Source organism: Ammospiza nelsoni, chromosome 3 (assembly GCF_027579445.1).
Source record: "Ammospiza nelsoni isolate bAmmNel1 chromosome 3, bAmmNel1.pri, whole genome shotgun sequence".
NCBI lineage: Eukaryota > Metazoa > Chordata > Aves > Passeriformes > Passerellidae > Ammospiza > Ammospiza nelsoni.
In genome coordinates, this window is record NC_080635.1 from 69,574,723 (window position 1) to 69,599,931 (window position 25,209).

The window sequence follows — 25,209 nt, forward strand, 5'->3', positions numbered from 1 at the left end:
TATTCAAAAAGTACACACTAATTACCAGCATTATTTACCTGGCCTCATCAGGATGACTGATTCTTACAGAGTCATTTGGAATGTAGATCATATTTGTATCTTCTATTTTATATATTGCATGACCTCCAATATCTGCCATTTTTCTTCTTTTTGTTATTAACACAATGTAATAGCCTTCTAAAAACCTGACAAAACCTGTTAAAACAGTATTACAATGCTTTTAGTGGCATATTTGTGTTTATTTGATAAAATATATTTAGCAAAACAGTATCAGGATTGTCTCAAGATTTCAAAGAATTTTTATTTGTTCCTGAATGTTATATGCACACACACACACACACACACACACACACACATATATATATATATATATATATATATATATATACGGACTCTTAAAATTCACTCCCATTAATCAATAAAATACATAGTTTTTTCTTATTTCCCTTCCCACTGTGGGTATTTTTAATACTTGGTAGCAGAGTTAGGACACTGAAAATTTGGACTATGTTTCTATCTACTTAACATACTTGTATTTGCTTTTGACAGGACTCTCATTGTTCAGAGTGAGACACACTCTATTTACTTCAGATACTAAAGGTTAATGTTCTACGGTAAGGAAGAATCCCAGACTCCAATTTTCTTTTCAGGTTCATGTACTCTCTGCTGGGGAGGGACACAGAACAGCGAAAGGAGTTGTGGGTAAAACATCTTTGTGCTCTCTCTCCTTAACTGAATTCCTGGAACTGAATTCCTTGACTAGAGCAGCATTTCCCCCAAATCAGAGCCATTCAGAGTGTCAGGGGTAGTCCTTTTTTTCGTGTTTCCTCTCTCAGACATCAACACTTGACCCTGGTGAAACACAGAAGGCTAAGAAGGTAGAACAGGTAGTGTCTGGTTTTATTGCCTATAAAAAGATGGCTTCTGAAGCCTCCACCCTCATTCCCTGCAGAGCATAGCCATGGAGTGGCTCTTTTGCATACTTCTATTATATATGATTGGGAAAAAATGTAACAAGCCTTTAAATATAACACAAATGTAGAAATTCAAATAAAAAATAGAAAGACATAAAAACCTCTGAACTCAAATGTGGTACAAATACAGTATAATATAGCAGTAATATGCTTTAATAAGTAGTAAATTACATTATTGGATGTAGCTGCTCTGATAAATTGCTGAGAGCTTGAAACTCACTCACTACTATTTACTGGTACTATAAACCAATAGATTAAATTGGGGAGGGAGGTGATGATGATGATGAAGAAGATGATGATGATGATATGATACAAATGGACCCTCACAATTCATAGTTTTACTTGTATTTACACTCAGTTCTTTTAGCTTTGCAGTACAAAGTAAAGAAGAAGGATGAGGAGAGCACACATTTTCCTCCCTGTCACTGCTGGAGGCTGCAACGTGATCGAATGAACTGCAATCTTTTCTTCCTCCTTATTAGCCCCCCTTGGAAAAATGCTCTCACCTGCACAAAGACAGGAGGCCCTGCTGACAATAAGAAACAAACCTTCCATTTGAAGCAGGCTATTGAATTGCAGTTGTTAAATAGTAGTCACACTTCTTCCTGTATCCTCCAGGTACTAAAATCACTTATGTGAACAGTCTCTGTCCTTTGAATTTCACCAGACATTATAGAAAGTCTGACAAGGAACTGAGCCTTTCTCCCTGGCCTGGTTCCCTCCCTTAAAAAGCAATTTCCACTTTTAAACACTACACAGTAAACCAGAACTCAATCTATCAGCACCCCCATTCTGAGTGCACTGAATGTACTGCATTTGGTTAATGAAATAACTAAAGGACAGAACAAAGCTGGTCTTTACAATTTTAGGAAAAATAGCCCTGTTCTTCTGACCTGAGCCAGGAGGCAGAAATAAACAACCAGTTGCATTCCTTCAAATTACATGTTTATACGGATATGGTCTGAATCATGTAATTTGGAAGTATATAATTCTGATAAGAGAGTCTGTTACTTCTAAAGAGTCATCTAGAAATACATATACCATATCTGTTAGCCAATACATTTGTGCAGCTACAGAACAGACACTCTCCTGTTATGAGCAGTATGTATAAACAGGCATACAATTGGGATGCAAAATTTTAACTGACTGCAACCACTTTTCAACCAAATATTTATCAAATATTTAGACAGTAAGCACTGACAGCTTGTGCAAAAAACCCAGTGCTGCAACCCTGTTACAAGCTCCTTTAGGTTTATCCATATTATGAATACTCTTAAATCAGTAAGAAACATAAACATCATCTGAGGAATTTCTGAAAAGCTGGATGCACTGATGAGTTCCAAAATGCTTCAAAGGCAAAAAGAATGAAGAATAAAGTTTGCTTAATTTGCCACTTTGGATTAGAATAGTATTTTATTATTTATTATCTAATCCACTTTGGATTAGAATAGTATTTTATTATGTTTTGATTGCAAAATTTGGAAGCATCCTTTAAAGTAATTGCATTCTCCACTTTGCAGCTTTGGCTTTAGATATCCACGTATATGTTGACTCTAATAAACCACAAAGTATTCTTGAGGGCTGTCACAGCACGTATTAACATTTATTTTAGAGACATCAGCCATCAATGTACTGACCACGGTATCAGACATTAGGCAGGAAAGTGGTGACTTTCAGATGAAGTTAGAAGTTATTAAATCCTTGAAGCAATGCTTGAGGATTATGGACAGCTGAGCAGCATTTTAAAATTCAGCTGACATACCAGTCAGTTATACTTGTTTAAACATGAAAAAGAAATCTTTAAATATGTCACTGCAAAAAGTTAACCAAACTGAAATGTTATCTTTCTGAATAGTGTGTGATAAAGTAATATAGCCTAATAAAGAATGTTGACTTTCATTTTCTTTTTAAAAAGCATTCTGTGAGATCTGGAATTCAGGAGCCAGGTTCCACATGACTTGTATTCTAAGATCAGCTGAGTTTGGTAAGATCTTCAACCAAGTTTCAAGAGTTTGGCTATTTCCTAGATCTGTCCCTTAGTGACAAAGAAAAGATTAATGACAGCACAACTTTCAGTCCTGTACTGACCACCTGTTCTCAAAAAATACACAGAAACGTACTTATCTTTGAGCACAACAGATTTCTAAATCCTCTTTAGTTTCATAAATAAATAAAATCAGGGGAGACAGAAAGATATACAACATGACGCAATAAGCCTCACCTCCCAGGAAAACAAAAGCTTTTATAAAATCAATTAAAACACTCACCTACTATACCAAAAGCAGACACAGCTCGAGATAACCCAGAAGAGCCCTTCTGCCCCATCTTGGTTCTGTTCCCCAGGTCTAAACGACCCAGAAGTTCCCTCACCTCTTGTTGTGTATAAACATGCTTGAAAAGAAAAAGTCACAGAAGTCACTGTTTTGTAGCTAAATGTTATTTCATGTCAGAGAACAAAAAATTTTGCTTAACCGGTGAAATATACAATAAACCAAAGGCCTGCTCTACGTTCTTTGTTTCCTATTTCAGGGTTTCCAACAAGCAACCAGTATTATTTGAAACAATGGGACAAAAGCCAAGCAACAAAATACACAGGCACTTACCTTATCATCAATCACAACCAAATCCTTTGGTTCAGTGCGATCTATTTTCAAAACACGGTATTTGGTTTCTGCAGGATTACTTCCAACCAGAAAATACCTCTACACAAAAGAAAACCAAGAAGACAAATCAGAATATCATACAAGATAAAGCAACAAAACCCAGTGTAACTTAAGACATCAGCACTGCCGTTTACATTCTGCCTAGACTAAATCCACTACTACTAACATCAAATATGCAATATTCCACATGGACTATTAATAAACTGTTTTAGACACCAGTATCTTAGGAGGTATATTTGTATACAAGCAACCTCTACAACTTAAAAGACCTCTTTCTCTCCTTTTTACAAACAGGAAAAAAAATTAAAATCAAAGGTTAAACCCTGTTTAGAGAAGACAAACTGTAACTTAAACCAGGTACTGTCCAACCCCACCCTCCCCCAGCCATTACTGTGTTTTCACTTGCTCTGTAACATTTAGCAGAAGCTTATACATGAGTTTTTCAATTTTCATGATCTAAAACTTCTGTTGCAATATTGTACTCCTTTGCTATTTCTATCAACTAGTCTTTTCTGATCCATACTAACACTGCCAAATTGTAAGTACTTCAGTAATGCAAGTTTTCTTCTATATTTATATTTGCTATTATATTCTTCTCCACAATGTTATTCCACAAAAATAGATTTTTCTGGTTGATAATTCTACTGTTTAAAAAAAATAGCTGCAATTCACATTTAAAATATGAAAGAATAAACACAGATAAACATATAGTATGTCCATTTTTTTGGTAAGGAATTTAAACTATAAATTAATTTCTACATTCAGAGGAATTAACAATAAGCACAGGTTGCAGGACTGACTTGCTAAAAGAAGCTCTCATTTTTTCTAATTCATTTAATCAGTGTGGTGCTATCACAGCAAGGTGGAACTCGTTAATAATGCTCAACCTAGTAGGAAAGCATGGCAAATTCACGTGTATCTATGCAGTCAGCCTTTAACAGTCACATGGACTTAAGATGTGGGAAAAGAAATCAATAATCATATTCATATAAATCTCACCATTTCATAATTTATACCAATTAGACATTAAGAAACATCTTTACTCTCAAAATATTTAAGTTGAAAAAAGAACTTAAAGACCTCTTCAGTTTCCTTGAATTCACGAAAGGATATAGACATACAGTAAGCTCTAAACAGGAAAAAAATGACTTAACTTTAAAAGTCATAAAAGGAAACACCACCAGCTTCTAGCTCCACCTTGTACAATGCCATTACTGTGGTAACTGAGTGGTAAATTTTGCTGTTTACTCCTGAATGACAGTAAGGAGGCCCCCCAAATTCATATACCATCACAATACTCCCTCACTGAAGCCTTGGAGGCAGCACTTTGGCACAGGAAAGTGTTTCCTATAGGGTTTTTTTCAGGACTGATGTCCTGCAGTGCACAGCCCAGCCTCCCCAGTCTCTGCAGGGGATCCCTTCGTGCCAAGCTCTTGCTTCCCAGCAGAGAAATGACAAGGACAGTGCATGGCACCAAATGGTACAGCTCTTCTGCTGCTATCACCCACCATCAGCAAGAAACACCAAACCACCAAGACACACACTTGCTTTGACCATGCCATTATACCATCTTTTTCATATGGAGCAAAGGTGAATGGGCAGAGGGAAATATATTCATTTGTAATACTCAGATGAGAAGTTAGTATGCATTTCAGGAGTGCAGCTTCTTTATTTGCAGAAAACTGTTAGTTAATTAAAGGTAAACAATTTTAAGTATTCCATAATACTGCAGTACAGCACAGTGATGTCCCACTATGTCCAGCTCACTAAATGAGTGCAATTTCTTCCCAAAGTGACACCTGTGGTTACCAACAAGTAATACTGAATATAAATAGAAGAGCAAAACTCTAAGATGCTGTCCTAATGGCAGTCACGGGGAGGGGGAGAGAGAGAGTGAGAGAGATGGATATAGAGTTGCAAATGCTATTTCTAAGGAAGTTCAGCTGGATACTTCTCCATTATCATTTTAATTAACTAATAAAACAAAGAAGTGCTATGAGGAATGCATTACTCACATCACCTTGGCAGCTGCAATAGAGGGCTGTGCACAGCTACAGGGCCAGCATTAGGTGCTGCTGCTGCTGCTGCTTAGAAAATCTTAGATTACACGAGGAGTAATTGTACCTGCAGATCATGGAAGTAACTACCATAATGAATGGTACTTAACAGGCTCTCTGAAGTCATTTAAAGACTAATTTAAGGGGTTTAAGCTGGAGAGCCAGACTGTGTAATGTATTAAACAAGGTCACTTGAGAGCAGCATCAAACCTGAGCATCAATGGACTCAGATTTCTCATTGCCTGCCTTACTTCATCTTTGGCAAATGGGCATGTTACCCACTGCATGTCAGAGGATATTCTTGTGGAAGTAATAAAGGAAACATCTGCAATAACTTTGAATATGGGTTAGTGTTTAAAACTAGGAAGCCAAAATTAGATCTCTGCTTGGGAAGTTTTCAGGACTGGCTAACAACCCCAGAATTACTTGAAAAACAGCCTGATATGCCCACTCATATTCAACCTTCAAGATCTGAAAGAAAAACAAAGATCGTATGAAAACTAATGATGCAAAAAATACACAAAAAAGACATCTCAGCATTAGCTGTTTCTGCTACCTAATTTATGCATCTAATGAATAAATCAGTCTATCTTACTGGATGACACAGAGCTCAAATAAAACTGTATCAGTGATATGTGCTGCAATTATATTTCCTATCACATGAATACTAGGAAATCATAAAGAAAAATACCAAATCAACACAACACTGAGCATGTAACAACAAATAAATTTCTATGGCTGTAATATAATTGTAAAATTAATCAAAGCTAAAATGTGCTGAAGTGTTTACAACTCTTTTGATTAACAGAAATTGTTACAATAAAAAAAAGAGCAAAAGCTATGGAAACCTTTCTGGAGTACTTATCCTCATTACTTCATTCTGTTTATTACTAAGTTGAACTGAATAATTTGAAGCATTTCCCAAGTGTCTCAAACAATTCCACTCCACAGCACAGCCAGTGCATTTAGATAAAAAGGCAACCTTGACCAACAAAGTACTTTTTCCAGAGAACAGAAGTGCAGCAGAAACTGCCAGCTCCCTCACCCTGCTCTGGCCAGATCCCTCCAACCACACCTGAGGTGACCCATGCTGCTTCCAGGTTTACTGTGCCCCTGGCCTTTGCTGAAATTTGTTAACAAGCACACTTTACCAACTATGGCAACGCACCAGGCAGCTACAAGAGCTGGACTGCAGCTTAATTTATTGCACAATTATCACTAAGCAACCACAAGATAGAACAGCATTAGTCATTTCCACCTGGGACTGAGTTTTAACCAAAGCAATCTAATTGAAAGGCTTTACACCATCTTTTATCAATCTTTTGATTCAGCCAAAGCAAGCAAAACAGCTTCTTCTAAAAGAAGCTTTTGTTGGTTTTTAATGGCAGGGTAATAGTTCTGAAATCAAACATTCTGCTTACTTATTTTTTTTTTTTCTGTAAGATTACTTCTTTGAAATCTGAGTCTATAACTATGATTTACTTCTTTGTATAGACTAATTATGACTAAGAAATGCTAGCACAGCAAAAAACTTTTTCAATCCTCAGTTAAAAAGCTACAAAGACCTTAATCCACAGAGGGAAAAAGTGCAAAAATACACTACAAGTTGAAAAATAAGCAGGGCACTAATACAGTCAATTTTCAAATCTTCATAGAGCATTAAGAAAACAGTTATGATTTTAGACAAAAAGCTTGCAAATGATAGCTATTGAGACCATGGATGTGTCCAAAAACACAAAGCCCAGAGAGAAGCAGGTTCACCATGCCATCTTCCAGATCCCTACACAGCTGCTCTCTCACTCCCCCTCCTCAACAGGACAGGCACAGAAGATAAGATGGAAAAGGTGATGGGCCAGGACAGAAAGATGGCCCCTAACATTTACCATTACAGGCAAAACAAACTTGACCTGGGGAGAAGGTACCTAATTTACTGACAGTTAAAATAGAATCATAGTATAATTACACCTCAATGTAAAAACTCCACTCTGCTCCTTCTTTCTACAGGACCTAGAGTAATTCTGGAAGTGTCTGTCTTTCATCTCTCGTAGAAACTGGCAGAATGACACGAAGAAAGGAAGACATGATAAGGCACAAAGAGTGGTACCTGGAAAAGCAAAGCCATCTGCTTCCCTTAATCTGTTGAAACTCTTCAAAAGAAGATCCTTCAACAGGAGAAATTTTAAGAACACATGTTGCCAAGCACCACTCCCTGATCATGTAGGAATGAGTACCCATTCTGCATTGTACAAGCCACAGAACTCCATGAATCCCTTTTGTGCCAAGGCAACCAAAGCTTTTTGCTTCCAAACATGACTTTTCTCTTGCTACTCCATTGAAGGATTCCTCCAGATTCTCCCTTCTAATTCTAAATTAAATCTATTAATTATCTATCTATACATTTTTCTTTAGCCAAATACCTATTTGCTCTTTAGCATCTCTTCTGCTGGAATGCTTTCAGGAAAATAAGTAACTGGATGCCTTTCCAGCACACACTTCAATAGACTAAAGAAGTCTTGCTGTCCCTTTACTCCTCTCAAGACATTGCTAGTGTGAATGTCACCTCACTGGACCATCAATGGACCTATACATGAATGAATTCTTGTTTCTTAGATGAAAATGGACTGTAAATCTGTACAATATACCATACAAGATTTTATTCTAGAGATACATTAGTATTTTTCATTAATGACCATATCACAAATAACCACATCTCTCTTTTTCAGAGCTGTAGTTCAGCAGCAGCTGAACCCTCTTGCTCCTTCAGATAAAACACCCAGATCCTTCTTCTCCTCTACTGCTTCTGAATTGATAAACTCTCAGTAAACTTTCATTAGTGTGTAATCTACTGTAAGGTGCATGAACTTTTATAGTACACCATCATACTTCAAATTATTCCTTTTATCTACTCCTGAGAATCATCACCATAATTTCTTGCTTTATTGTGCTCTGATTATCCTAATTATTTACAATACCTTAAAAGACTAATCTGATCTGGTCCCTGTTTTGAGCTAATAACATTAATGAAAATGCTTAAGTACATCAGTCCTAAAAACATTACTTGAAAAAAAAGTCATCCCTATCAGATGATTCCTCATTCACTCCACACTAATTTATCTACTAATTTCTCTTCTAAGTTTCTTCCTTCCATAGCAGAGATTTTCCTTGTGGCACTGCATCTCAATAGAGGATTTGATTTAAATACATAAGGTTATCTAATTTTTAGATTAAAATGTGCAATACAACCAGGTTAATCTGACAGCATCTTCCTAAGTCTAGGCTGTGTTTTATGTCATTTGCCTGAATTTGCAATTACTTTCCTATATGCAGGACTTCAGAATGGATTAAATATTCCATTTGTCATTTTCCAGTCACAGCACTACCCTTGACATGAGCAACTTGAAAATATTCAGAGTAATTTCACTGGTTAGTATATTTATTTTTACCTCAACACTGATTGATCCCTTCTTCATAACCTTATTCTTGTTACTCACTTTCTCTTCACCCCTTGTCCAGTACATTCATATTCAAAGTAAATTTCTACTTTAAAAGAGGATAATATTTATTTAGTTTTTAGGGCCATAACAAGCTCAGTTTTGGTAATAAAAATCTGTAACAGAATGTGCCTATTTTTATTCATCCTTTCTTACATTAAAATAAATACCTTTTTTTTCCCATAAAATCATTACCTTTAAATACACCAATTTGTGATCATTTATCCACAAGCCTCCCATCCAGAAAGGTGGATTCATACCAAAACCAAATCTGTATGTGTATCTCTCTCCTGTTGCTCTAGTTATCATATGACACCCAGAACAACACAGAACAAAAGAAATAAAACCCATGTTGCCAGAACTTAGGCAGCCATTTGTAGGTACATCGTTCACATCAAGTGGGATGCATTCACTTTTGAACTTTAGTTTTCCTCTGCCTGAAAACATATCCTTCAAAATACCCTTCAAAACCTGTGGTGTTCTCATCACTGCTATGCCACCAGCTATCTGCCCTGTTCATAAATGTTCTCAGAGCCCACATACATCTGTAGATCAAGTTTCCCTATTTTATAGCCATAAATCCAGCAGTATGGCAAGACAGTTAAGTGTCAAGATAGAAAGTGACTTCTTGAGTTGCCCAAAATTCCTCCTCTCATCCCAATTCCATGCTCTGCTCTGCCACATCACCATCACTCCTGGAACGCCAATACAGGGGAATAGGAGAGTCAGCTGAAAGGAGCTGTCTTCTGCTAGTGAAACTGTTCCAGAGAGAGCACATTTCACAGCCACCTCCAGATAGAAAATTATGATAGCTAATGGTGGCCCAGAAGGTTGTTCACTACTTTCAACATTTTTTGAATGTGTCAGATACCCATCTATATAAATCAGTGCACTTCATAATTCAGTAAAAATTCTATAGGTTTTTCTGTGAAATCATATTCCATATTGAAGTTTCTCCAAATTGACCACAGTCTAACTTCAACATTAAATATGCAACCCCTGGAGTTTTTAATACAAAAATCTTTATACTGTTACTATTAGAATAAAAAACATCTAAAATAAAACAAATGCCCATAGTTTTCTCTGGTGAATAAAGGGCAGAAATACCTACAGGTAATTATGCCAGTCACTTTACTTAATAAGCTTGTGCAAGTCATTTGGATATTGTGGAGATGAAGACTGTAAAAGAACCTGACTAGAATAAAATACTATTAATTAAGCCTCATAATACCCTGAAAGATAGGCAAGTGATATGACTTTATAGAGACAACACAAATTGTCTTGTTCAATGTCACATTGCCTCAGGGGAAGGATAATTTCATTGAACTAACCTACAGCTTTCAGGTGGGCTTCATCTGGGGAAAACACAAAAGTTCCATTTTCTCCTGAAGAGGAGAGGAAAATGTCTTTTGTTTTTTATTAGTCATAGAGCTCAAATATCTTTAGTGCCCTCTGGTGTGCATTTCAGTGATCAATATTGGTATAAAAGGAAAGATAATTGGCATTGATCTGAATAAAACCTTCAGTTCATTTTTCTGACTACTTCTAAACAAGCTTTCAACTTCCTAGGACAAGCAGGAGCTCCAGTTAACACCTCCATGGCATTTATTGACCCAAAGCATCAGCTGGAAAGGTAGGTTTCAGCAACTACCCTAAATATAAACATTAATAGAAAATATAGAATTTTGCTCTCTGTTAATTCAATTGACACCATGAATTCAGTTCTCCTCACCTCTTGCAGTCTCTCATTTGACTCCAACAACCCCACCAGAGCAGAGCCTATCCTCTTTGACTTCACTAATACTATTGTATTTTTATCTAAAAAGAAACCCAAATAAAGAAACCCTCTGTAAACCATTTCCACTTTTTCCACTTCCTAATCCATTTCATCTCTTCCTTTAACACGGGGATTTTACAGGAATAAGCTCAATGACCAGAATAAAAATCATTGTTTCTCCCACTGCTGACAACTTAAATAATTCCTTCTTTGCACCAGAAATCTTAGGATATAGTCTCATGTTAGCCTGTATCTGACACAACTCCAAATCCCACATGCTGGATCTAGCAAGTCTATGGCCTTAGGGAAACCAGAAAAGCACCTGAAACAGGAGAAAGCTGTTCATTCTTATTTTTGGATGATGCTTATGCTGTACAAGTGACTGTCACAGCTGGCAACTCCATGACTGTGAGATCTTATGCAAAGGAGATGGCATGAGGGACACCTTGGGGAGAAGTTTGTCAGCAGCACAACATGACACTGGATGAGCTGTAACAGCGACTGATCAAACCACAAGCCCAATTTTGGCCTCCCCAGTACAAGACAGACATTGATACAGCAGAGTATTCCAGCAGAGAGCTCTCCAGATGATCCACATGACAGAGCACAGGGTGTGCTGAGAACTGGGTTTAGGTTTGCTCAGCCTTCAGAAAGCTTTGGCAGCATCTTGCTGCTGTCCAAAACCATGTAACAGGAAAGTGTAGGTAAGAGACACAAACTCTTGCCAAAGGTCTGCAGAGGCTGTAAAATCAATATATTTGAAGGTATTCAAAACTTAGCTGCACACAATCCTGAGCAATATGCTTGTTGAAGCTGCTTTGAGGAGGGGGCTCAACTTGGTATTCTCTGGAAGTCCCTTCTAACACCCCTTAGTCCAGGCATTTTTTAAGTGCAGCAAGTCTTTTCAAATAATCATACCAAAATGACTCCTATTGCATTTTTTCTTCTGAAAAAATCACTAGAATTTGAATATCAAACAACAAAATGCTTCAATTTCTACTTTTTAAAAGCAAGAACAAAACCTTACACAGGGAAAAAGTTCCATTTTCATCACTCATAAGAAGTTAACGAAATATCAGCTTGAAATGCCCTTGCTCAGCTGAGATATTTCAAACAGCACGTGCTCATCCACAAACCATTGCCTTTCACAGCTGATGAAAACCATCTTGCCTCCTGGAGTGATCAGGACTGCTGGACCTGCCCCTCACTGAATCTGAACAAAGCACATCATGGACAACAAACCCATCCATTCGGGCAGAGCTACCCCGGCCAGATGTAAAAGACTGTGATCCTGAAATAACAGCATCAGCTGGAGAGGCCCAGAGAACAGCAGATAGCTGACAGAATCCAAAGCACAATATCTGCCCTGCTCACAGCACGTTGTCTCAGCAGCAGAGAGAAGCAGGCCAGGTACCCACACATGCCAGTCACTGGAAGCCAAATCTCAGCTAACTGAGATGCAGCATGAGTTGTGAGCCAAGAAAAACTAAAGTGAGTAATACAGGACTTGATTCAGAAATCATACTTGCCCAGTGCCCTACTCACACATAACAATAATTTAGCTGAAAATAGAAGAAAAAATAGCCTTTACCAGCAACACTGAGAAAGATAAATAAGGTAGCTTTCAAAATTCATTTAGGCATATGTAAAAAGTAACACTTTGGAATGACTTTCTGGAGTGTAACCTTTATTTTTAAAATTTACTTGTAAGAATAACTCTGCATAGTTTAATCTGTCTCTGTTTCATAGGCTGTTCAGTGGGGAATTACAACAAAAGCACAAATCTGCTTCTGACAGAAGCAAAGCTGGAAGTCAGATCTCTGTTCATACTAAGATCATTCTTGCATCTGTGACATTTTGGAAAGTTTCCAAGCGGCTTCAGTGTATAAATTATCTTTCTTTTATCAGTACAGGCAACATCTGAACTTGAAACTAGGCCTAACTTGCATGTTGAGCCATGGTACATAAACCTTTTAAAAACTACCTTAAGTGAAGAAACCAACATACTATGAAACACAAAGAAATTTGATTGGGAGCTAAGGAATGGTAAATACACGTGGTATTTACACCAAAAATTGGCTTCTGACTCACACTGTGCTCATCACATGGCTAAAGCAGCAATTACCACTTCAACCTCCAATCCACTTTGCCCGTGACAAAAACTACTGTGAACAACACATGCCTATAGTTTCTGCAACAGGACATAAGGAATGCTGAAAATCTTCAAGAGCTTACTTCCAGAGGTCAGACTGAACACTGTGGAAACTGTTTCACCAGTCATTCGGACAATGAGCACTGAAGCGGGTAATAAACAGCAAACAGGTCAGTGCAGGCAGTAACCAATTCTTAATTCAAATATTAATTCCGGACACCTTCAGCTGTCCAGTTTTAAGTGGGGGGAGCCGTGTTCCCCTGGCAGTGTGACAGCAGCCCCAGGACACAACAAGCAGGGGCCCAACCCTCGTTCCCCCTCGGCAGCGCTCGCACCGCAGGGCCCTGCGCTGCCCGGCCCTCAGAGGCCACTGCTCCGCTACAGGCACGAGGCGGAGACACAGCGAAAACAAGAACTTTAAAACCTTATTCTTCTCAGTTCTTGGGATGCTTTGAGTGTGTGACCAAAAAGAACCAGATCCCAACACACGAAGAGAAAGGTAAGGGGTAGTTTTTGACAAGCTGCAACCCAGCCGAGGCAGCAGCTCCGAGCAGGGCCGAGCTAACACGCTGGGGGGGCGGGACATCCCCCCGCGCTGTGCGGCGGCCGCAGCCCCGGGACCTGCGGCGGCGGCAGGGGGGACGCTACTTACAGCCCTGGTCTCGTACAGCACCAGCTTCTGCACGGAGCTGATCAGGGGGGCGGCGGCCGCCACCGGCATGGTGGGGGCGAGAGCGGCGGGGGCCGCCCGGGAACACGCCGGGAACAGCCGGAGCCGGGGGAGGAACACTCCGGGCTGAGCGGGGAACCACCGCCGGCACCGAGCGAACCCGGAAGTGGCGGCAGGCCAATGCGCAGGCGCGCCCACAGGGGACCGCGAGAGCGCGCCTGCGTCGCGGAGCCGCGTCACGCGGGGCCTCTCGGCAACGGCGGCTCCGGGCGCGGCGGCTGCGGCGGCAGCGGCGGGGCACCGGGGCAGGCGAGGCGGCAGCGGCGGTACTGCATCCGCACTCGCTGTTCCCGCCGGGAACCGCTCCCCGCGGGGTAAGCACGGTCAGCACCAGGAACAGCTCCGCAGCCCCGCCCACGCCCCGTGTGGGGCGGGGCCTCTGCCGCTCCCTCCCGCAGGGGGCGGGGCGCGGCCATTGCCCGGGCAACGGGGGCGCGCAGGGCGGTGGCGGCAGCGGGGGCGCGCACGACCGGGCTCCCACCGGGAAGGGGGCTCCTACCGGGAAGGGGGCTCCTACCGGGAGGGGGGCTCCCACCGGGACATGGTCCTGGGTGTGCGTAGAAGGGTGTGTGTGGGGGTGTGTGTGTGTGTCTGGTTTAATTCTTTGCTTTGGTTGTGGTGGATTTTGTGAATTAGGAAATTGGCCCTTGTGAAGGTTTGGGAGGGAGCGAGGCTGCTGGAACGGCAGGTAAAGCTCGGCCAGTGAGTTTCTGTGGGGGCAATGGGGACCTGGTTTGCATGTGTGGCTTTTTCCTTTTTTTAATATTAAAATGTTTAGTGCAAGAGCATCTGAACATTTGTGTTTGATGTTTCAAGACAAACTTTTTCAGATTCTCATGCTGAAGTAGAGTTTTTTAGTTGAATTTTTAAATTTAGTTTAATACTGACAGGAGTTGTGTTGGGCTGTGCTGGGTTGGGTGGGTGGTTGCATGTGGGTTTTGCTGGGGCTATGACTCTGAAGTGGCCCTCTAAAGACTGTGGGGTTAGTTGAGACTCTTTCAAACAAACTTCAGCAAGCTCCTCAGGTTTTGGCCTCCATTTTTGTTTGAAAGGTCCATGCAAATTTTCCTCCAGCTTATCTTAATTAGTAATTTGTTTAGGTTTTAATTTGTTGTGCAGCACTGGACTTGCTACTGCCTGCATTCCTGGAAGAGCTGGGATTTGTGAAGAGGATGGTAGAAGAGATTAAGAGCTGTGATTTAATTCTGCAGAGCCTTATTTGTGTACCTGCCTGTGTGGACACAGAGAGCAGTTCCACTGACCATGGGAGGGCCCTTCTGTGTCTGATGCACAAACCCAAAGGTCTTGGCAGGCCCATGGCCCCTTTCAGGGACTAGAGAGAAGTCACAATTGTGTGGTAATTGGAGCAGGAAATTAAAATCAACAAAAACCTAAAAAAGAGCAACAGCCAATATGAGACTCACGAAGAAGTCATCAACAGGTTGTTCCAACAGTGCTTTCTTTTTCATAAATGGATTTTCTCTCATTTGATGGGTGCATTGTGTGTGTTCTGTAAATGCTTTTTCTTATAAAAGCTTTCTCTTTTACAAATCCATTTACCTTGTAATTCACTTCCATTTTAAGGTCATTGTACGCACATGTAACTACTGTACTTTATTACAAATTCTTTTTTTCCTTCTAGCCTTAGAAAACACATGGCTTCACAAGAGGAAAAACAAGCTCAGCCCTTGACAGACATCTTTGATGAAGATGAAGCTGAAAGATGTTTTCTGTTGTCCAAGCCCACTTGCTTTATTGTCTTTGGAAAGCCAGTAAGATATCTGATAGATGTGTTTTTGTCAGATATTCTGCTCACAATTTTACTTTTCCTTTCAAAACATTAGTTTACGAGTGCTACCAAAAGAGTCAAATACCTGCTTTTTGGATTTTGCCACTCTTCAAATCCTGCAGAGGATGATAAAAATTTAGGTCTTATTAAATGAGACCAGTGTTTGCCTTCAGTCAGTTGTGATTAAAAATGTTATTACTGTACTTAAAAGTTACTCGTTGCTCAAAACGTTTCTTCTCTTTTGACATTGGTAAAATGGATTGGTTTTATTTTTGTGGTGGTTTAACCCCAGCCAGCAAGTAAACCCCACACAGCCTTTTGCTCGCTCACTCACCCTGGTGGGGTGGGACAGAGAATCAGAAAGGTAAAAGGGACAAAATACATGGGTTGGCAAAAGCCATGCACATGAGCAAATCAAAACAAGGAATTAATTCACCATTTCCTAGGGGCAGGCAGATGTTCAGCCATCCCCAGGAACAAGGGCTGCATCATGTTTTGTGGTGACTTGGGAAGACAAATTATATCACTCCAAAAGTACTTCCCTTTCCTTCTCTTTCCCAGCTTTATATGCTGAGCATGACACCATGTGCTTTGGAATATCCTTGAGTGTCAGTCAGAGTCATCTGTCCCAGCTGTGTTCCCTCCCAGCTTCCATCCACCCTCATTTTCCTCACCAGCAGAGCAGGATGGAAAGGCCATAGCTCTGTTTAAGCCCTGCTCAGCACTAACAGAAACACCTCTGTATTAGCAACACTTCCTTTCAGCACAAATCCAAAACACTAGCTACTGTGAAGAAAGTTAACTCTACCCCAGCCAAAACCAGAACAATGCTATTAAAATGTTTTATTTTTAATAAACTTGATATATTAAAGACATAAATTGGTGTAAAGTAGCCTTCAGGGTAATGTACTGACTTATAGGCATGTAATGAGATATTACAGATCTTAATATTAAAACTTTGACCAAATTCTATCCTATATATTTGGAAACATTCAAAATCCACCAAGGTGTCCTGATAAAAGGATCTGTACTACCTTTTAACTATAATTCAAGGTCTGTCTTTTTCTCAACTAATTTGTGGCCTCCTTAACTTAGAAACATTTGATGTTTTGTAAGCCTAAACATTTCAGATTTCTTTTTTTTTCCCAAATGTGAGTTTATATTATTGCCTCAGTTTACTGAAGAGAGTTCTTTTTTTTGTTACAAGTTTGCCTTATAACGTGTCTTATGCACTTGTAAGAGTGCACTCAGCTCAACAGAAAACTACAGTGAACTAACTCATCTGGTTTTGAATGAACATCAAAATTTTAACCTTGCATGACAAAGGTAACTTTATGTTTCATAGACCAAAATGCCATAAAATGCTCATTGAAAGACAGTACAAAAATTTCACATATTCTCAACCAGTGCCTTCATTAGATGCTTGACATCAATATAACAAGGTATTAAAATTAAAATTACCAGGAAAGCAGGGAATGAAATAGTTTATTTTTATGATAATATTTTTTATATATCTGACTGATGTGCAGAGTACCTATCCTACTTGAGATATATCTTTAAAATTAAAACCACAGTGCCATTAAAGCAAAGCCAAATACTCTCATCACACCTGTAAGGCCTAAGGTATGAGTAGGCTGGAGTGTTTGTTGATACACTCTTAACTGAGAATGTAATTTATTTGTTGGGTTTTGCTATTTTTTATCACAAAATTTATCAAGGACAAATAAACTGTCAAAACAGGTCTTCTTATATGCTCTTCTAAAAAAAAGGGCATAATCCAAAGGGTTGAAGATGATGGGTTTTGCAAAATCCCATTCAGTTAATCACTCTTGGAAGCCTTGTAGCTCTCAGTTATGTCAGTTTTCCTCTGGATTAATGTAAATAATAAAGATTTTGTCAGTATCTAACCAGATTTGTGGACTAACAAGGGCAGTTTTTAAGCATTTGTTGTTTTAGTAAAAAAATATTATCCCATTGTATCCTACTCAGAAAGGGTTGAGTAGCTTTCCATCATAATTTGCATTGAGGCTGATGATAATACATCTTAGTCCTAAGGAGTTCCTCATAGGAATTGGTGGTCAAATCATAGCTGAGTTTTAGACAGAGTACTCAGAAACAAACTCAGTATAATGACTTTGGAGATAATAAGCTACAAGTAGCAGCATATTAGCAATGCTAGGCAATATGAAGTAGAGGATGATATTAAAAAGAGTGTTTTGTGTTTGCCCAATGCATAACTCAGAGGCCCTAATCCCAATGGTAGATTTTCATTGTTTTTATCATGTGAAAATATATTCTTCATTGTCTTATATGTTTGGTTTTGTTCTTTCTTTTAAAAGTGTATTTTTCATTTTAAGGGTTCTGGAAAGAAAACGTTAGCTAGCAAACTAGCACAGAGATGGAACTGCATTTTCATAGAAGGTAAACACATGCTATATTTGGAACATTGCTTTGGCTCCACAATAGCTTTTGGGTTAGAATACCCTCACTGTTCCCTGTAATTCAAAGGACATGTTTCTGATTGCAGCAAACACTTCTGATAAGACCAAGTAATCATTTTACCAGAAATAAAATTACTGTTCACAGTCTTTCAGTTATTGAAAGGCTTAGAAAAATCACTGTGTTTTGTTTTTTTAATCATAAATTCTATTCCCAGTCCTGTAAGGGGGTTCCTGTGACCCTTTTTGTTCACATGGAGGCAACTTATTCAACTCCATAGATTACAGACATTTTCCAGGTGCAGACCATGAAAAAATAGGAGGCTCTTTCTTTTCTTTTTGTGCAGTGTCCAATACAAGGGGATAGACTCCAGGAAACAGTTATTTATCAAATGAAGTACCTTTACTTTTGAAGATTAAGAATTGTAACATGGTAAAAATCACTTTTAATGAAGTGCTTTTTTGACTGAGGTATATATAGAATTTTTATGTCATAGTATTGTATAGCAAGAAAAAAAAAATTAATACCTGGTCCAAAACATAGATCAGGCCAAAATCAGAAGGCACTTCTTCTTAAGGAATGTACTTCTTAAGGAATGTACTTAAGCCAGTCCACTCTGTTTGAATGTATTTAAATCAGTACTGACAAATGATCATCAAATTTGTTTTAAAAGATTTCTAGACAGTCTATCTCTGTAACACTCTCTTTGCCATTAGAAAGTTTTTCTTAGCAACCAATCTAAATCTCAGTTACTGTGCTTTTAAGCCTTATTTCTAATTCAGGGAATTACTCTTCTCTTATATTGTTCATCATATTTCTTTTAATCTTCTTTTAGCTAGTGAACGCACACGTGTGTACACACTTACTGTTACTTATGCTAGTAAATTTTTTTCATTTTCTACATCAAAAAAGGAAGAAACAAATAAATTCAGCATACATAAACATGAATAATTTCATTCAGAAAGGACCTCCAGAGGTGACTGAGTCAAACATTCCTCTCAAAGCGGGGTGAGCTAGAAAGGGCAGCTCAGTTCAATCTGGACTATCTCCAAGGATAGAGACTCCACCTCCTCCCAGAGAAACACTTTGCAATGTTTGACTGCCTTCTTGATGAAAAGTTGCTTCCTATTTACCCTATTTGAACTTACCATGTTCCTATTGGTGTCTGTTTCCTCCTGTCCTAACTGTGCTCTGTGGTGACTATGGGTGTGTCTTTGTGACCTCCCAATAAGTAGTTTTAGATAGCAGTAAGAGCTGTCTGGTTTCCTCCAGGCTGGACAAGGTCAGTTCTTTTGGCCCCTCCTAGGCTGTTCATTCTTCTGATGGCTTTGGTGTCCTCCACCGAATTTGCTCCGTAGTATCAACATCTGTCCTGTGCTGAGTTAAAAATAAACCGACAGAAAATTATTGGATAGGAAAGGTGTTTGCAATCTTATTAATGATACAATACTTTCTATTCATTTATCCAGTGAATTGGTCAGTACTCATAAATAAAACAGGGCCAGGGTGCACACAGATTGCTGATTTTCAGTTGCCTGTATTGTTAATTAGTACACTCCCTGTTTTGGCCCACGGCAAATATTGTTCTCCTGAACATCTATCCATAGTATGAAAGGTAGGATGTACAACCTAGTAGGAGCAGTTGGAAAACAGCCACTGTGTTTTGAGAAGAAAGATTAGGGCTATATAGTCATGGGTCACCTGGCTTCAGGACCTTTCCCTGGCCTGGTTTATTAGTAATTTAAACGTAGCTATAAGAGTCATTCTTGAAAACTTCTATAAAATGTCTGATTATTTAATTCATACAGAATTGTGAAAGACTTCTAGGGTCATTCTAATATGATGTCACTATCCACAGAGACATAGGGCAGTCTTTGAATTTGATGGATGTCACTTTTCTTAAAGAAGGTGATTTTGTGTGTCTAAAGAGTTCTTCTAAATCTTGGTTTTTAAATTTAAAGAGTGATTGAACTCAAATACTCATCTCTGGAGTACAAGACAGTAAGACTGATTGAATTTAAATAAGTAGTTCAAATAATCCTGCAAAACTACTGTTGTGCATTTTTGTGTAGTATATACAGGGTTAAATTGTAGGAAGAAACACTTACCCAGTCCTTGCCATAAGGCAGCAGGTTCTGGATGGGCAAAGTATAATAATGGCCCTGAGTGTAATGGCTTCTCATTCAAAATAGTCTGGTTGCTTGGAGCACACAGGCATCCTCCTGTGTATGTGTATGTACGTATATATCTGCAGGTACAAGTCTGTTTAGAAAATATTTGGTATTAATTATTTTTCTTATCTTTGATATGCTTCCTTAGCCTCAGAAGTAATTAAAACGAATATTCAACAAGGATCAGAAAATGGACTTCAGGTAAAGGTCTAATCTTCTAGTAAGTTTTGTCACATTTTTAACAAACACTTACTATAAAAGACTATGTTTTGCATTTTACCCTAGTGTCAAAAATTGCTTTGTGAAGGGCAAAGTATTCCTGAGGAACTGGTGACAGAAATGATTCTGCAAATGATTGAGTCACCAGAAGTTGCTCATTATGGTAAGTATATTTATAGCCTAAACTTCTTAGAATGTGCTACTTATATTTTTACATCCATTTTACATCTCTTGGTGCTCAAATATAATTCTAGCTTTTTCTCATGCTCTTCAGGATGTGGAATATCAATAAACTGAAAGTGTGTTTAGGGATTAATTTACCAGTATGGGAGATCAGAAAGTGTCATACTGATCCTGTGTTATGTTGATTTTGAGAAAATAATTTTCCCAAAATTGTAAGTGTTGATATGACTCTTATTTGACAATATTATCTGTTCAGGATAGGATTTAAAATACAGATATTTTATTCTTCAATACTTCTATAACAACAACATAACAAAAATCCATCAGCAAAAACATTTTAAGCATTTTAAACAATGTAAAAGGAGGAAAAGAGATTACTGGAAATTCAAAGTATTATGGCTTTTTTTTCCTCTTACAGAATTGTTTATTCCCTTTGCATTTTGTCACACAGAGTAGGATGGATGAGAATAGTAATGGTAGTGGCTATTCTACTATTTGAGGAAAGATTTTGTTAATTGAGGGTGTCAGGACAAGTGCTGCAGATCTTGCTAGTGTCTGAATCTGCTTCCCTGATGAGGAAACAGATGTACTGCCAAGAAGAAAGGAGGTAAAAAGGAAATGTAGTTTCTTTTTCTTGTTTTGACTTTCATTTGAAATTTCCATTATAGGAGAGAGACAAGTGTAGTGCCAATGTTAGTTTCTACTGCTCTAAAAACTAGCCTGCTTTTTAAGCTTTCAGTTGCAATGGGTTTAATTTCTTTCCTAGTACATTACTCAACAGTTTTGCAAAATATACAGTCTTACCTGGTGAAGCCAGGCTTTTAAAACAGTATAAAAAAGAGAAGTAGGGAAGAAATTTTTAAAAAAAGAACACAAAAATCTGCTGGAAGAGGTAGCAGCAGAAATGCCAGTCTCTTAATATGTATGTGAGGACTTTGGTAAAGGCATGAAGAGGCTTCTGTGTTATTGGAGTTCCCCTCCTTGAATCAGTCTGAAGATGTTTGTATCACAGAGGAGCACAGAGGTCCTGGAGACTGTAAAGATGACTGTGAAGTTGAATAAAGTTTGGTTCCTGTAGCCATGACACTTTCTGCATTACACATGCCCCAAAGTAGCAAGGAATAGAATAACCAACATCCTCACTATTTTTCCTATCAACTAGAGCTGACCTCCAAAACCAGTTTTTGTTTTAGTATTTTTAGTAACTTTTTCAGTCAATTCACTTTAATCTTCTTTAAATTATTCATTCAAGATTTTAGAAACTGTTGTATGAAAGGTTGGGTTTTCTACCTTTGGTGTTGGTAAAATGCAAGTTTTTAAACAGTATACACAATAAGTGTGTCTCAAAAGCTTCTTGGTAATCCTCTGGTTACTTTTGATCTAGTTGATAGTTGCTTTAGGTACACTTAATGATTTTTAGCCTCCTCACATGATTGATTTGGGGGCAAACACTCTCTTCAAGAATGGTTTTCCATGTTACCCTTCCATTTCGCTCACATCAGCTGTTGTTATCTGGGATGTGTTGATAAGCAGAGGCTGTGCACATTCTTCGCACCTCACTACCAGTTAGAATTCTCTAAAGATATCAATAGTTTAGAATCCAGGATTTTAATTTCCTAGAGGAATAACTATATATTTTGCTATCCCTTGCTTATCTTCTTCTTCTCTTGCATCTATGGATAGTAGCTTCCATAGAAGTAGGATTCTTCCCTTCTAACACCTCTTGCAAGACTGCTGCCACATTTTTGTGCTGCCCAGCCTTGCACTTAAATGTTATCACATAAAATTCTAAGCGTGCACCGTGTCTCTAAGGGAATATTCTCATTATTTGGCTAAAAACATCCACCTGATTTTTGTTTAGTCTCTCATCCTGACCAAAATATTGATTTTGTTGCAATTCAGTAGTTCTTACTGCATGCATACAGCCATCAGCAGTTACAGTACTTTCCTAGGAACTTGAAACCACAAGCTCATCTGTGGGGCTGAGCACTGTAAAACTAGAAAAACATATTATTACCACTCTGCTTGTCATGTCGAGCCAATGTCTGTTTGCCAAATAGGACTCAACACTGGGAATCCTGAGTGAACCGGTGCTTGCCAAATGATCCATGTGCATACCATGTGCACAGTGCCTCTGAGAGGCAGGAGAGTGGTTCAGACTCCCTTCATTAGATGGCAAAACATTTAAAGGTTGTGTAAAAAGCTTAGACTCCTAGTTTAATTGCTTTAAATCATAGACTGGCTACTCTTTGCAGTGCCTTTTATATCTAGTTTGGGTTTTTTTGGGTTTTTTTTTCGGAATGCTAAACACTCACGTTATTAAAACTATACTATAGTACATTACAACTATATTAAAGAGAAATACTATACTACACTAATCATACTTACTACTAACTGAAAAAACTCATGACTGTTTGCAGACCAATAGTCCACACAGCTTGGACCTGATAGGCTAATTAACATAAGCAATCTTCACCAGAATCCAGTTACAAAATTCCTTCAGGTAAACAATCTTCCCACACATTCCACATGTGCAAAACACCAGGAGCAGCAAGCAGAGATAAAAATTGTTTTCCTTCTGTGCTTCTCCAGGAAAAAGCCTGAGAGAGAGAATTATCTCTCTTTCTCTGTTCAGAAAATGTGAATCCCACACTTATAAAGCCTTTTAGTAGCAAAACGGGTCACTGAAAGCTTGTCACTTTTTAGGCACTAAAATGTCTGTGCTGGGTGCATAAAGCAAGTGGTCTGAGTATAGTCTTTAATGTCTACATGTTTTTAATTGAGCTAACATATGTTGAGAGTACTCCATAAAGCTGAAAACAATACACTTTTTTTGTCTGTATTTCATCTGAAGCAGACATGAGTGCACAGGTTTTTTAATAGTGTTGTGTCATGTATGTGGTTTAAAATTGTACCACTACATGCATTGTTTAAAGGAGATGAGTATAAATAGCTCTGTAATTGACAAACCCTATTAAAATATGTTCAATTACATGTATTTGGCAGGTTATGTTCTCACTGGATTTCCTTCTCTCTCGGAGGAATACATGCCTATTCCACAACAAATAGAGAAAATAAGGAATCTAAAATTAAAACCGGATTTCCTGATTACCATTAAGGTAATGTCATCTTCAATAACTTCCTGGTATTTTTCCTAATTATTAGTAGACTCATATGCTATGCATGCCAAATATAATATTTTCCTCTGTATACTTGAGTACAGAATTTATTGAGGAATGATAAATTCTTCTCTTTATATTGGAATAGAGGTTTGCTGGTTTGTTCCATTATAAGCATTGATGAGGTAATGAACATGTCCTAGAACTTTAGTAGCAGTTACAGGTTTTGCACCTCCACCAATTAGAAGATAGAGGTTTTCAAGAAAGAGAATCTTTGAATTATATTATTATGATGGAATTTTGGACACATGTAATTTGCCACTTGTGTAATGCAGGAAGAAACTTCTCACACATGAAAGTTAGAAAGTAGTTAGAAAATAGTTATATTTTTCAGTCACTAATTGTGAAACTGCTTAATTATTAATTCATCTTGTTTACAAATCTCAATTTCTTCATGAACAGTGATGTGACATACTAGATATTTTACAAAATTACTCTGATATAACCAGAGAAACATAAACCATAGTTAGTGTGGGATTTAGAGGACTTTCTCAGTGTAACTTAAAAGAATGGAGTTGCTTGCTATGTCCACATTAGTAAGCAAAACAAGGCAAGAGGGTCTCTTCAGACCTTTGGGCCAGCTGCTTTGGCCAAACACTGCTAAGCTGTTAGTCAGAATGGCGTGGCAGTGCCCAAACTGCCCCCAGGGAAAGGCCCAAGGCCTGTGCCACTCTCCAGATTGTGCCCAGCTGTTCACTGGGGAAGGTTCTAGATGGCCCACACTGAACTGTGCCAGACTCCATCTGAAAAAAATAACCATTTGTATAGTCATGAACACACTTTCAGGCCCTTCCTCTAGCAGTGTTTTATTTATAATCAACTAGATTGGCTTTGTCTTCTACTTTGAATGTGCAGAATGGGTTCTGAATAGTCAGCCTCTGGTGGTGTGCTCCATTCTTCCTGGGATTTTGATTCTAGTTGGCACATCTATGTGTTTTTCCAGATGCTAAGCCTCTGGGTATGGACCAACTCTATCACTTTGCAGATTTAACTCAGTGTTTGTTTTAATCCCATACTCTTAAGACTTAATTTGCTTGAACATGCATAATGAAAGTTGGTGAATGCCTACTTCAGACCTTTTTTCTGTAGTCTCAGAAAGATCCTAAAACATCAACAAGACATATTCTTGTCCTGCTTTTGGGAGACATGTGACTTTTTCAGAAAGTCAGTCTTTGTTTTAATGCTATGTAGTGAGAAATCCCTCTTGTTGAGAATATGTGTTGTATAGATTCACGTGCAACAATACAAATAGAAGAGTGATACTAACTAAACCAGAAAGAAAAATTAAATTCTTGACTTCATGTAGTAACACTATGTCCTCTGGGAAAAGGACTGAAACGAAATACACATTAAAAATCCTTGCCCCAAAGTCAAAGAAATAACTT

At 38.5% G+C, this 25,209-nt stretch overlaps 2 protein-coding genes across 2 annotated transcripts in view; one reads left to right on the plus strand and one right to left on the minus strand.

Moving 5' to 3' along the window:
- The window catches only part of FIG4 (FIG4 phosphoinositide 5-phosphatase), a 49,186-nt gene extending 35,252 nt beyond the window's left edge, over positions 1-13,934 (minus strand). Inside the window, exons 1-4 of the mRNA XM_059469080.1 lie at positions 13,767-13,934; positions 3,578-3,676; positions 3,242-3,365; positions 39-195 (exon numbers count right to left, since the gene is read on the minus strand). Coding sequence (XP_059325063.1) covers positions 39-195; positions 3,242-3,365; positions 3,578-3,676; positions 13,767-13,835 — 449 coding nt within the window. The 5' untranslated portion in view covers positions 13,836-13,934. The remainder of the gene's footprint in view (positions 1-38; positions 196-3,241; positions 3,366-3,577; positions 3,677-13,766) is intronic.
- A 127-nt stretch (positions 13,935-14,061) lies between these two features.
- The window catches only part of AK9 (adenylate kinase 9), a 59,300-nt gene continuing 48,152 nt past the window's right edge, over positions 14,062-25,209 (plus strand). The window contains exons 1-6 of the mRNA XM_059469079.1: positions 14,062-14,158; positions 15,487-15,616; positions 17,991-18,054; positions 20,392-20,444; positions 20,529-20,625; positions 23,652-23,764. Of these exons, the coding sequence (XP_059325062.1) occupies positions 15,500-15,616; positions 17,991-18,054; positions 20,392-20,444; positions 20,529-20,625; positions 23,652-23,764 (444 nt within the window). The 5' untranslated portion in view covers positions 14,062-14,158; positions 15,487-15,499. The remainder of the gene's footprint in view (positions 14,159-15,486; positions 15,617-17,990; positions 18,055-20,391; positions 20,445-20,528; positions 20,626-23,651; positions 23,765-25,209) is intronic.